Source organism: Petaurus breviceps, unplaced genomic scaffold (assembly GCF_028583685.1).
Source record: "Petaurus breviceps papuanus isolate PSGF00001 unplaced genomic scaffold, PetGlider_PUasm1.0 187, whole genome shotgun sequence".
Taxonomy (NCBI): Eukaryota; Metazoa; Chordata; class Mammalia; order Diprotodontia; family Petauridae; genus Petaurus; species Petaurus breviceps.
This window is the reverse complement of record NW_027185799.1, coordinates 11,386,334-11,398,744: the sequence shown is the minus strand read 5'-3', so window position 1 is coordinate 11,398,744 and position 12,411 is coordinate 11,386,334. Positions and strand designations below refer to the sequence as shown.

The 12,411-nt window shown below is 37.5% G+C and overlaps 2 protein-coding genes across 3 annotated transcripts in view; both read left to right on the top strand.

The window, feature by feature from the left end:
• Window positions 1-12,411, top strand: part of ADAMTSL1 (ADAMTS like 1) — a 1,086,428-nt gene that overhangs the window by 335,222 nt on the left and 738,795 nt on the right. The gene's annotated exons all lie outside the window — the stretch shown is intronic.
• Window positions 5,926-12,411, top strand: part of LOC138163025 (large ribosomal subunit protein uL23-like) — a 50,952-nt gene continuing 44,466 nt past the window's right edge. The window contains exon 1 of the mRNA XM_069090545.1: window positions 5,926-6,044. Coding sequence (XP_068946646.1) covers window positions 5,926-6,044 — 119 coding nt within the window. The remainder of the gene's footprint in view (window positions 6,045-12,411) is intronic.

Genomic DNA, 12,411 nt, shown 5'->3' with positions numbered 1-12,411 from the left:
CTCATCACCCACCCTTACTAGGAAGAAAAGCAATTCAGTATAGGTTGTACATGTGTAGCTATGTAAAATATTTCCATAGTGTGAAAGACTGACTATATTTCCCTCCATCCTATCCCACCCCCCACTTGTTCTATTCTCTACTTTGATCCTGTCCCTTTTCAAAACTGGGTGCTTCCAACTTTCCTCCCTGTCAGCCTTCCCTCCCTTCCATCGTGCCCCCTCTCATTCCCTCCCCCACCCACTCTCCTGTAGGGTGAGATACCCTATTTAGTGTGTATCTCTCAGTGTAGAAGTTGCCAGATACTGTGTTATCTTGATTGTGTTTCCACAATATTCAAATTGTTCCTTCCTGGCTGCTTGTAATATTTTCTCCTTGATCTGGGAACTCTGGAACCTGGCTATAATATTCCTAAGAGTTTTCTTTTTGGAATCTTTTTCAGGAGGTGTTTGGTGGATTCTTTCCACCTCTATTTTGCCCTCTGGTTCTAAAACTTCAGGGCAATTTTCCTTGAGAATTTCTTGGAGGATGAGTTCTAGTTTCTTTTTTTGATCATGGCTTTCAGGTAGTCCAATAATTTTTAAATTATCTCTCCTGGATCTGTTTTTCAGGTCTGTGGTTTTTCCAATGAGATATTTCACATTGCCTTCTATTTTTTCATTGGTTTGGATCTGTTTAATAGTGTCTAGATTTCTCATAAAGTCACTAGCTTCCATTTGCTCTGATCTAATTCTGAAGGAATGGTTCTCTTCAGTGAGCTTTTGAGATTCCTTTTCCATCTGGCAAATTCATCTTTTTAAGGCATTCTTCTCGTTGGCTTTTTGAGCCTCTTTTGCCATTTGAGTTAGCCTATTTTTTAAGATGTTATTTTTGTCAGTCAGGTTGTTGACTCTCATTTCATAATTTTCTTGCCCAATTCTCATTTCTCTTCCCAAATTTTCCTCTACTTCTCTTATTTGGTTTTCAAAATCCTTCTTAAGCTCCTCTATGGCCCGTAACCAGATCATATTTTTCCAGGAAGGTTTTGTTGCAGGAGTTCTGATTTTGTTGTCTTCTCCCCATTTCATGCTTTGATCCTTTTTGGCCCCAAAATAGGAGTGTAAAGTCTTATTGATGTGTTTGCTTTACTTCCTTTGCTTGCTCATGTTGCCACTCAGTTCCTTGACTTTTGAGCTTTTTGCCACAGTAGAACTCTGCTACCAGAAACAGGAGCTTTGTCTAATGGCTGGGGTTTTCTCAACTGCTGGAGCTATTAGTTGGGTGCCCTCTCTTAAGCCTCCACTCACTTTGGCAAACTGGTCATGTACCCCAGGACCTCTACCCTGGACAGAGAAACAAGCAAGTTAAAGCAAGAGCAATTACCCCTCAGACTAGTCACTTGGTCCACCTACAATCTCCAGGCCAGGAGGTTTGAAGTATCCACAAGGTGGCAGCTGCATGGCCATGGAGCTTTAGCCTCTTCTCATACCAGGGGAAAGGCTGTACTGCACTCCTGAACTCCCTGTTCCTGCAAAGTATACACTGACCTCTCACTTTGTCTTTGGCATCTATGGGTTGATAATTCTGGAAACTGCCATAGCTGCTGGTGATCTGAAGTCCCTCCAGCTGGTGGTTGCCCTGAGGCTAAAACCTCTGGCTCTTGTGGGGCTGGGCTTGGCCCCCAGAGTCCTGTGCTGGCCCCTTCCTGCTGGTTTTCTGGGCTGTCTTCAGCAGGAAATTAGCTTCTCTCCGTCATTTTGTGGGTTCTGTAACTCCAAAGTTTGTTTACATGAATTGGAGGAGGTGGAAGCAGGAGCAACACAGATGTCCTGTTTCTACTCTGCCATCTTAACTCTGCCCTAATTAATGACTTTTAATAAAGCTAAAACAGTATCCAAAGAGAGGGAAGTGATAATCCTGCTGAAATTAATCTTTGGTCTGGCCCCATTTGGAGAAGAGTGCTCAGTTCTATGTACCACATTTTAGGAAAGACAGAAAAAACTTTAGTGTGTCCAAAGAAGGGCATCTATATTGGTGAACATGCTATGCAAAGACTAGCTAAAGGAACTGAGGTGGGTCCACATTTAATTATTTAATTTTTTAGGGCTAGCTTGGTTCAGAGAAAGAAGAGAAGGGTGGAAGAACATGTTCCCTCTCTCCAACAACTATTGTCATTGGGAGCTACCATTTGTAAGAGGGGATAAATTTGTTTGAAGTTTAACAAGAAGCAATGGGTGGAAGTTGAAAAAAGACAGATTTGGTCTATGCAGAGGTTACCCCCCACCAAAAGTGGGTTATGCTGACTTGACAAATAGAGACTCAATGTTCTTTTGAGGATGTAGTGGGGATTCCTCTTCAGTCTCAGGTTGAACTAGATAATCTGGAAGACAGATGTAATGTCCAGCTCAGATTCTGTGATTCCTATGATGATTATTGTTTTCAAGGGTCCATTGGATTTAGGGTAAAAACTTGGGGAAATGTATTGTTTTATTTAAATATTCTAAGCATTTCTTTTTTTTTTTCTTTCCTAAACTCTTTGCCTAGGATTAAATAGGTAAACTCTTTTTGCCTTAAGCATAGTAGTGTAAATAATCACAGCTGATATTTTAAAAATCCCTTCATGACTTTTAAATTGTTTTAAAGTAGTAAAACAAGTATTTACAAACCACCTTAGGTGGCAGTCTTTTCAGATTTCATTAGTAAAATAGTGTTGGGCCTAATCAGCAGTTAGAAGGGAACACTCCAAGGAAAAACTTGTTTTTTCAAAATTTTGTGTCAGGGTCTCTACACCAACCTGGATGTATGTCAACTTTTTCCCATCATTTATAAACCTCGAAAAGGAGTTTGGTGTAGTGCAAACCTGCACAACTTGGCAGTAGCTAGGGGCCAAAATTAAAATAGGCTAAATTTCTTTGGGCCGTACATAGGTTTTTAGCGGTTCACTTTCCAAGTAAAGGTATAATAATGGTTGGTTGCTATGGATGACATCACAAACAGGAGAGAGTACACAGCAGCAACCCACCTGCCACGTTCATAATAACAGTTGTTTTCACCCTCCAGATCCTAGTTTATGGGATTACTTACAGCTGACCTTCCTCTTGCATTGAAGGGGTACAACTTACATTAATCAATATGTGATCAAACTCTTCTTAGAACTTCTACAAAGGTGCACAAAAGAGTCTATTCACAGTGGTGGAAAACCCTTTTCAAATCATTAAAACATCTACTTTTTAGAGTTAAATTCTCATGAGAACTTCTCTTTTCATACAGCATTCTCATAAAATCTCAATTGAAAGTTGTCATTACTTAGCAAATGAAAGACTCCTAGGTAAAGGCAAGGTGATGATAGCTACATAAAAAAAGGAAAAAAAAGAATTGATAGCTACTCTGCAGCATATTGCACAGAGAGATACATTGTGAGGCAGATTATATGTATTTCCAAACCATACTACAGATGATTTTTTCCCCTCAAGGTGCCTCCCAGTCTGTTCCTTCTATTACAACCATACATAGATCAGAGGCTATTTACATTTCGAAGATACTCTGTCTAACACACAAATGAATGACACATGTTCCTCCTTAATTAGGATACCATCACAGTTATTTTTTCTTTCTTCCCATGGTGGCTTTGAAGGGTCATTTCTATCAGAGACCAAGATAGTAACACTATGGATAGGCAAAAGGATAGGAGAGGTTTGGGTGGGATTAGTTAAATAAGCAGGCAAACCAACATTTGAAAAGTTATCGAATACCATGCTGGGCCCTGGGTAATAGACAAACCTTAGGTAAGACATAGTATCTGAACTTACAAAACTTGCCTACACAAAGCATAGAGGGTGCTACCACAGTACATGCAATATATAGTACATAATGAATGTAGTAGAAAAGTCTGACTAGAGTCCAGTGTGATGGAATGGTTAAAGTCACTGAGGGGCACAAAGGAAGGTTTAATGGAAAAAGAAGCAATTCATTTAGGCTTTAAAAGATGGGTTCAACAGGAAAAAAATGGAGGGAAACCCTTGCAGATGTGAATGACAGCCTGAGGGATATCAGTGAAGAATGGGAGAACAGGGATTGTATTGGGGAATAGGAGGGGTAGAAAATAGTGCATTTGGGGCAGCTAAGTGGTGCAGTAAATAGAGCACTGGCCCTGGAGTCAGGAGGACCTGAGTTCAAATCCAACCTCATACATTTAACACAAAAACTAGATGTGTGACCCTGGGCAAATCAGTTAACCCCAATTCCCCCCCCAAAAAAAAGCAAAGAAAAATAGTAGTGCAATTTGAATGAAGGATAAAGTACAGAGAAGCAATAGAAGAGAAGCCTGGAAAGATAGTATAGAATAGAAGCAGATTGTGGAAGCATTTGAATATCCAAAGAGTTTTAACTTTTCTTGGGAGGCAGCAAACATTCAGGAAAAATTTTTGAGCAGAAGGACAGCAAAAAGAGCACTGGATTTTGGAATGAGAGGACTTGGGTTCAAATCCCAATTCTGTTGTTTACTCTTGGTGAGATCTGGATAGCAAGCCACATCACCTCTTTAAGCCTCAGTTTTCTCATCTCTACAATAAGAGGCTTAGATCAGATAGCCTTTAAGGTCCTTCCCAATTCTAAATATATGACATGTGAATAACATGACCATATATATGTAAGAAAGATTATTCTGGCAGCAGGATAAGTCTGGATTGAGTGGAGGTAAGGATGGAAATAGCTATGTTGGTAGCCTATTATAATAGTCTGTGTGGTTGGTAATTAGGTCCTGTAATAGTGTAGTAGAGGTGGGAATGGATAAAGAAAAAAACATTTATTAAATTATTATTATTATGTCCTAGGTCAAATGTCAGAGGTGCAAATGTTGTTGTTCAATTGTTTCAGTCATGTTGATGGTTCAGTGTCTTGGTGACCCCATTTGGGGTTTTCTTGGCAAAGATACTTGGAGTGGTTTGCCATTTCTTTCTCCAGCTCATTTGGTAGATGAGGAAATGGATGCAAACAGGGTGAAATGACTTACTGCATGTCACACAGCTAGTGAATGTCTGAAACTGGATTTGAATTCAAGGAGATGAATAGAAAAGATTGGGAAAATTGTATTAGCCAGAGAAAAATAATGAAGTCAGAAGGTGTGGAAAGTTTAGCAGAAATCTGGTTTTATACATAAAATTCATAGATTTGGAACTGGAAGGGTCCTTACACCACCCACTCCATTTTATAAATGAGGAATTGATGCTCAGAGACAATAAATGATTTGCCCAAGGTAACACAGTCAATATTTAGCAGACACCAGATTTTCAACTCAGGCTCCTTGATTTCAGATCAAGTTGACGGCATTCAATTTGTGTGTCTAAAAGGAATAGGAAGCATTATTTCATGGGATATTTATTCACCTGATAGGATAGTGGTTATACAAATTGGAAAATAAAAAAGAAGGAAGGAGAATGAGGGAGGAAGGAAGGAACAAAGAAATGAATGAGCAAATCTGTCATGTAAGAAAAAAGCAATGAGATATCAGATGATGAACTTGGAACCTCCAAATTAAATGAAAATATACTTTGCCTTTAGTGCAAAGGTAAGCATAGGAGAGAATTTCAAGAATTACTTTGAAAAACATGGTCCAGAATTTTTTTTAAAAAAGAGAGAGACCAAATACTTATAAGGTTTTATAGAAGCTTCAAATGTATATATCACCTTTTCTTTCTTTGAAAAGACTCAGGAAGAGCTAAAATAGTAAGTGTGACAAAAATAAAATTGGCTCTGTATCAACAGGAATCAACTGGTTATAGATGTGGGAGTACTTTCCAGGTCACCTCTCAGCATACAGTCAAACAAAGATCAAAAGCAGTTCATGTTGAGTTTGAAGTGATGGAAAGACATCCAGAATTGTGTTGAGAGGGGGCCCAATGGAGATGTGAATCTGAAACTCCAGATTGATCAAGGCCAGAGCTAGAGATATGGAAGTCAGCTACATGGAGGCGCCATTTGAAATTGCAGTGGTAGTAGTTGAGATTGCCAAAAGAGATTGTATAGATGAGAAGGCAAAGGGCCTAGCCTTGAGTAGCATCGATGTTGCGTAATAGGGATAAGGTGATAAGCCAGAAATAGGAAGAGAATCAGGAGAATGGCATTTCTGAAGTTATATGTCTTTGGGCAGGTCACTGCCTTTCTCTCTGAACCTCTATTTCATCATCTGTAAAATGATCATAATAATATTTAGGCTATTTACCTTATGAAGTTATTGCAGAAAAAAATGCTTTATTGACTTTAGAAAGCTATAGAATTGGGGTGGCTAGGTGGCATAGTGATTAGAGCACCAGCCCTGGAGCCAGGGGAACTTGAGTTCAAATCCAGCCTCAGACACTTAACACTTACTAGCCAGGTGACCTTGGGCAAGTTACTTAACACCAATTGACCTGCTCTCCCCCTACTAAAAAAAGAAGAAAAAAGCTATAGAATTATAAGCTATGATGTAAAGCCAATCACAAGCAGCTCTCCTGAGGACTGCTGCTGTGAATAACTTTAAGGATCTAATCACATAGTATAGTGAATCCTCTGTTTATTCAGCAATAAACTAAAACATAACATTCTAAGAGACTAAAGTGTAACATTCACAAAAGCATAACATAACAACTTATTGCCTAAGGTGGCCACATAGTCTTAAACAAAACATATCATTCATTAAGCTACTATCTCCTCAGTCAATACACAGTATCCAAGTAATGTTCTCTTTCATCTTAACTAAAGGCTGGCTTCCAATCATACTTAAGCCAAGCATCCTTGAGGGGTAGCAGAAAGTACAAACACCATCCACCCCTAGGTCACAGTAAGTTACAATATCATCAATCAATACAGAATATCCAAGTAAAGGTCCTCTTTCATCTTAACTCATGGCTGACTTCCACAACCCATGGCTCCTCCTTCATGGGTTGACAATTCCTAACTCTTGCTTTGATTAACACATAGGCAGCTCTCAGCTTCTGTTCCATATCTTAGCTCATGGTGATTGCCCCACTCCAAGCTCTTCACAGTTACTGTTTCTAGGAAGGCAAAACTTAACAGGGCTGCAACAATATTTACACACATTAAGCTTAACAGAGCCACAACAATATTTACACACATTACCAGCACCATCATCTCAATTAACTTTCTGTCTTAGAAATCACATAAACCAACAGAATGTTTGTCTGACAAAGTACACAGATCAACAGACAGAATGCTTCTATCTGACAAAGTAACATCAACACAGAACAACATGCCAACATCACAAACCTCCCTCTTAGCTCTGCTTACCCAGCTTTTCTCTTGCTTTTCTCTGCTCCTTCCTGTTCCACTCTTTTGGCTAGCTCCTCCTATGGTGGGCTCCATGTGATTATGTTAGGCCTATTAAGGGCAGGAAAGGTCTTCAAATTTACTTAGGCCTATTAAGGGTAACACAATGTATACTGTTTCCAACAAAGACTTTTGATACAATCAAAGGCAAGACTCAAAGACACTTGAATAGCTAAAACAAGCAAAGTACTTCTTTGCTTGACCTTACATATCATTACAGTAATCATCAGAAACCCAGCACTAGTTGCCAAATCTAGATATCTTCAGTGAAGCTAGATTATGGAGATAGAGACAAAGAAAGAAGAGAGAAGGAAAGACAGAAAAAGTTCTAGCCTTAATTTACAGGCTGGTGAAAGCTGGTCTCCTTTTGGCAGCCACCAAAAGTAGGTAAAGAACAAATAACAAGCTAAGGCTATTCTAGCTGTAACCTGGCTCTAGCAGCATCCTGCTTGCCTTATCTACCCTAAGGAAAAGGGAGAGAAATGATGTACTTATTCCAGTTATTCACTCAATAGGATTAGAATGGAAGGCCCTACACGATTCTGCTCTGTGGTCTTTCCACTAATTACATCTGCTCAGATTGTGTGTAAAAACTTTCAAAAGGATATTTCCTTTGCTAGGATCTCTGTTGCCCACTCCTTAATTTTTACTGAGAATTGGAGACAAAATTGACCCCCCCAGATCTAATAGTTACCCCTTTTATTTGGAGGCATATATTGACTAAAGTTAGAGTAAAGCCAGGAAGGTCCTGTCATATTTCTGAATATAGAGCTACTTACTCATATAGCAACAATAGTATTATAAAATAAGCCACGAGAGGTCAATCTAATCATCCTCTCTATATAACAGCCCATTTTTTGAGACTTGATTGTCTTGGAAGGGATTAAGACTTGGGCGTGTGACCTTCTTCATCTGAGGTTCAAGGAGGAGCACATCAACATGATGTCCCACAGGGAAGTCGGTGAGTGGATGTCATGCCTTTATAAAGGCATTATACTACTCATAAATTAGTTGCAACAAATTTTTGAGTTGATGTTAAAATCTGAGACCTTGAAAGTTATAATTTCAATAGAATTGAGGAGGTGCCAAAACCAAAACCAATTCTTACTATTTCTCCCATTGCCCTTTGGCTTGTAATGTCCAAAATCTATGGGGTCTTCATCTTTGATGCCGTGGTCTCCTGCTTCTAACATCTTAGGATATTCTTTATTTGGGGAAACAAAATGAAAGATAATAGCAGTATAATAATAACTGACATCTATTTAGCACCTTGATACATTATCTCCTTTGATTCTCAAAACGACTCTATGTGGTAGCTGCTGGTGTATTGTGGGTACTACTTTATAGAGATGGAAAGGAAGTCTCAGAGAATTTAAATCATATTCTGTGATCATACAATTAATAAGCAGCAGAGTTAAGACTTGAATCCAATACTTCTGACTCCAAAGCCAGAGTTCTTTCCACTGCAAACTAACTCTATTTCCTCTGTAGGCAATGATTTCTACCACTTACAATTAAGTATACATACCCAATCTAGAAACTGGGATAAAGATAATAAACAGAAGGATTAATAATTTTTTGGCAAAATTCAAGTCTGGCTCCTATTATCAATGAGAAGTGTGTGTCAAGGAAATGTTTGAAAGAGATAGAGATAGGACCTTTAAAGACTATGAAAGTACCTTAGTATGATGAAGAATATTCTTCCTCTTTGATCAAAGAGAACATTATCCAACACAGTAGATATCCAGGAAGTTATAAGACTGGAATAATTAAATTTACTACCCATGGAGGCTCCCAAATGAATTTAGCCAAGCACTTTCTTAACAAAGCCAGCATGGTGAATTCATTTCTGGACCAAATTTCTTTCACTGTGGGAAATTACTCCCTTTCCTCAAATTCCAAAATATTGTTTGATAAACTGCCTTATGCTTTCAGTAAACAGTGATATCTTAAGTTCAGTCCAACAACAAGACAAGATGAATTTTCAGGGGGACACAATTAAGAATTTTTTCCAGATTGTGCATTTTGTAGCTGCAAAAATCTTTTGTAGAGAAGAAACAGTACAGCGGAGATAAAGAACAGAATTCAAGAAATGGAGCAGAAAATTTGTTGCTCCTAAATCCACAAAGTGCAAATTAATTTTGAGGGTTTCAATGTCAAATTTCTGAAGGGAAAATAAGTTGAAAATCTATTTAAAGGAGAAAACATGAAAGTTTCTCTCTTTTTGTTATTTATTCCATTTATTCATTCCGCTTTATTATTTTATCACTTAGTTACATTTCAAAGGTTTCAGGGGAAGTTAGGAAATTAAAAAATAAACTACATTATATTTTTATAAATTTTTATAATTATACAATCTCAATTTGAAAAATAATCATTTGGCATAATAACTCATAATTCTTCAAAACTTACAAAGTTATTTCCCTACAAAATTATATAGAGGATGAAACTGAAACCACAGAGATATAAAAGGTCAGCATAACAAAACTAGGATTTCAAGCCCTTCACTACCCTGGTAAAAGTGATCTGGATGGTATTCTGATGTGTATTTGTATACATTTGATGACTTTTCTCTGAATACCTAAAGACCCTGGTGCCATATAAAGTTATGCAATTTGTAACCATTCAGTCTATGTCTATTACTTAATAAATAATGAATGGGAGAATAGAAGGTTGGACTTGCTTCTTGATTTCTTTTCATGTATCTTTGCTTGTTTACAAAGGGTAGGATATCATGTACTACCACTTATAGAACCCCAGACTCAGAGCATCATAATTAACAAGTGTTGTTGACTCAAATGATATCCTATATTCTGATTAAGGAAATTCAAACTTCCACAGTTAGCAATCTGATTTGGCAGAGATAGAGCAATGATAATGAGGCTCAGTTGGAATCATATTGTGGTAGACCTCAACATCCAAGCAACAGAATTTGTATTTTGTCCTTTGTTCAATAGAGATGGCTTTGAACATGAGAATGGCATAATCTGACCTATGTATTAGATTATTTTGGCATGTATATGATGAGATGGGATTCTCCCTTAGAGATGAGACAGCTTGGAAACTGGGAAGCCAGTTTGGATTCATAAGATCAAAGGATTATAGATTTTGAACCGGAATAGAAGAGAGAAGCTAGATTGTGCTGAACTAAGAAATGATTTTTAAAAAGTAGAATACTCTGGTGTAGATCATTCTTTCAAAAAGTTTCTTGTTAAGGTAAGAAGAGTAACTTTAAGCCATGACAGAATCAATTGAGGGAAAACTCTTTTTTTAATTTGTTCTGTTTTTTTTTTACAAGGCAGATTCTTGAGGGTATCTGTAGGCAAAAGGCTAGAAAATAGTGCTGAGGGAGATATTGAAGATAGTAAAAGAGGGAGTAATTCATGGTTCGAGGTCCCAGAGAATACAAAAGGAATGGGATCTGAAGTCACAAATAGAGGCATTTGTGTTCAATCATCTTTTTTTTATTATACTATGTTTTGGAATGTTTGTTTTATGCCACAAATTAAAAATAAAATAAATAAAAATTTAAAAAATTGAGGGAACAAGATTTATCAGTACACAATGAAATCTTGAAATAAGTTTTACCAAAAGCACTTCTGAAACATTCATTTTGGTAAAAGCGTAGACACCATCATCCCCATCAAAGAGCATGATATATGGAGTTTGGATATGTGTTTCTATATTGTATGGATATGTACTCATGTATGTATTGTTGAATGTGTGTTTATGTGTGTATTATTGGATATGTAACTTTGGGGTGGAGGGGGGAGAACTTTAGCCCTTTAAAAAAATTTCCTGTGATAGCCCACTTAAAAATTACCAATCATTACCATTCTTTACACTACAGAGAAAAACAAGACAAGACAAAGCATTCTCTATCCATAGTGTTTGGGAAAGAATTAAGTCTTTGTAAAAGGAGGAAGCAATAATGAGGACCTCCTTGAAGAAAGGGAGCATTTTTGTTTTATTCTGGTGGTTACTTGTGCAAAATAACATACAGTGTGGTATCTGTTTATAAAGCACGGGCTAGCTCTGAAATTCCCTTGATTTAAAATAGCTGTTCTTGTTGCTGTTGTTGCTCTCCTCTCAATGTGAGCTAATGACTTTGGGAAGGTCAGACTCAATACAATCAAGGTTATAATGAAAATACAAACCATAGCTCTGTCACAAAAAGAGGGCATGTGAAAAGAATTCTAGCCCAGCCATGAACATCTCCAGTGTTGTGCACTGTACTTACAGACTGATGCAATCTGCTCTGAAGTTAAGAGATAAAAACATTTTAAGCCAGAAAAGCTGTAATCAGCTTAGCTAGGAACCAGAATCCAATTTTGAATCATCTTATTCCAGCCTATGACATAACCCTTTTGAATATGACCGTTCCAGCCCAATGGGGGAAAAGAAAATCTAGACTGCAATAGCAATAAGTGAATATTTACAAGATGTACCGAGACAATCACCAAACATCAGACATACAAAAGATTGCATGTCATCTATCAAAGGTGCCGAGTTTTTTAAGTCTTAGTTTGCAACTTACCCAGATGTCTGGCTTCTTTTTTTCCTTCCAGCTTCTTTTGGGGGTACTTGAATTGATTCATTCTAAATAAAACAACACTCCCTTAACCTTTTATAATAAAGGAAACTACTGCATGGGGAAAAAAAAACAAAAACAAAAACCATGAACACTGGAAGAGTTCACACTATAGGCAATTGGTACATTCTATTAGCAAAAGACAAAATCAGTAGAAAGGTTAGATATGCTTTTGAACTCAGAGACTTATTAAGAATGTGCACAACACTGTGCCTAGGTACTACGAATACAAAGATGAAAAGAAAGTCACCATCCTCGGGAGTTAATGAGAAGAAAGCAAATATATGTAAACAAATAACATAAGAAGACATTTTACTGTGTTGGGTACCACATTGGATTTAGAGGAATTGGGCTCAAAACATGGTTCTCCTACTTACTACCTGTGTAACCTTGAAGAAGTGATTTAAACTCAGTTTTTCTTTTTACCCTATCTTTATTACTTAGTCCTTTCTGCTTATTCCCCTATTCTTTATTCTACCCACCATCTTAAAATCCCTTCCTTATCTTCTCCCCCATCCAT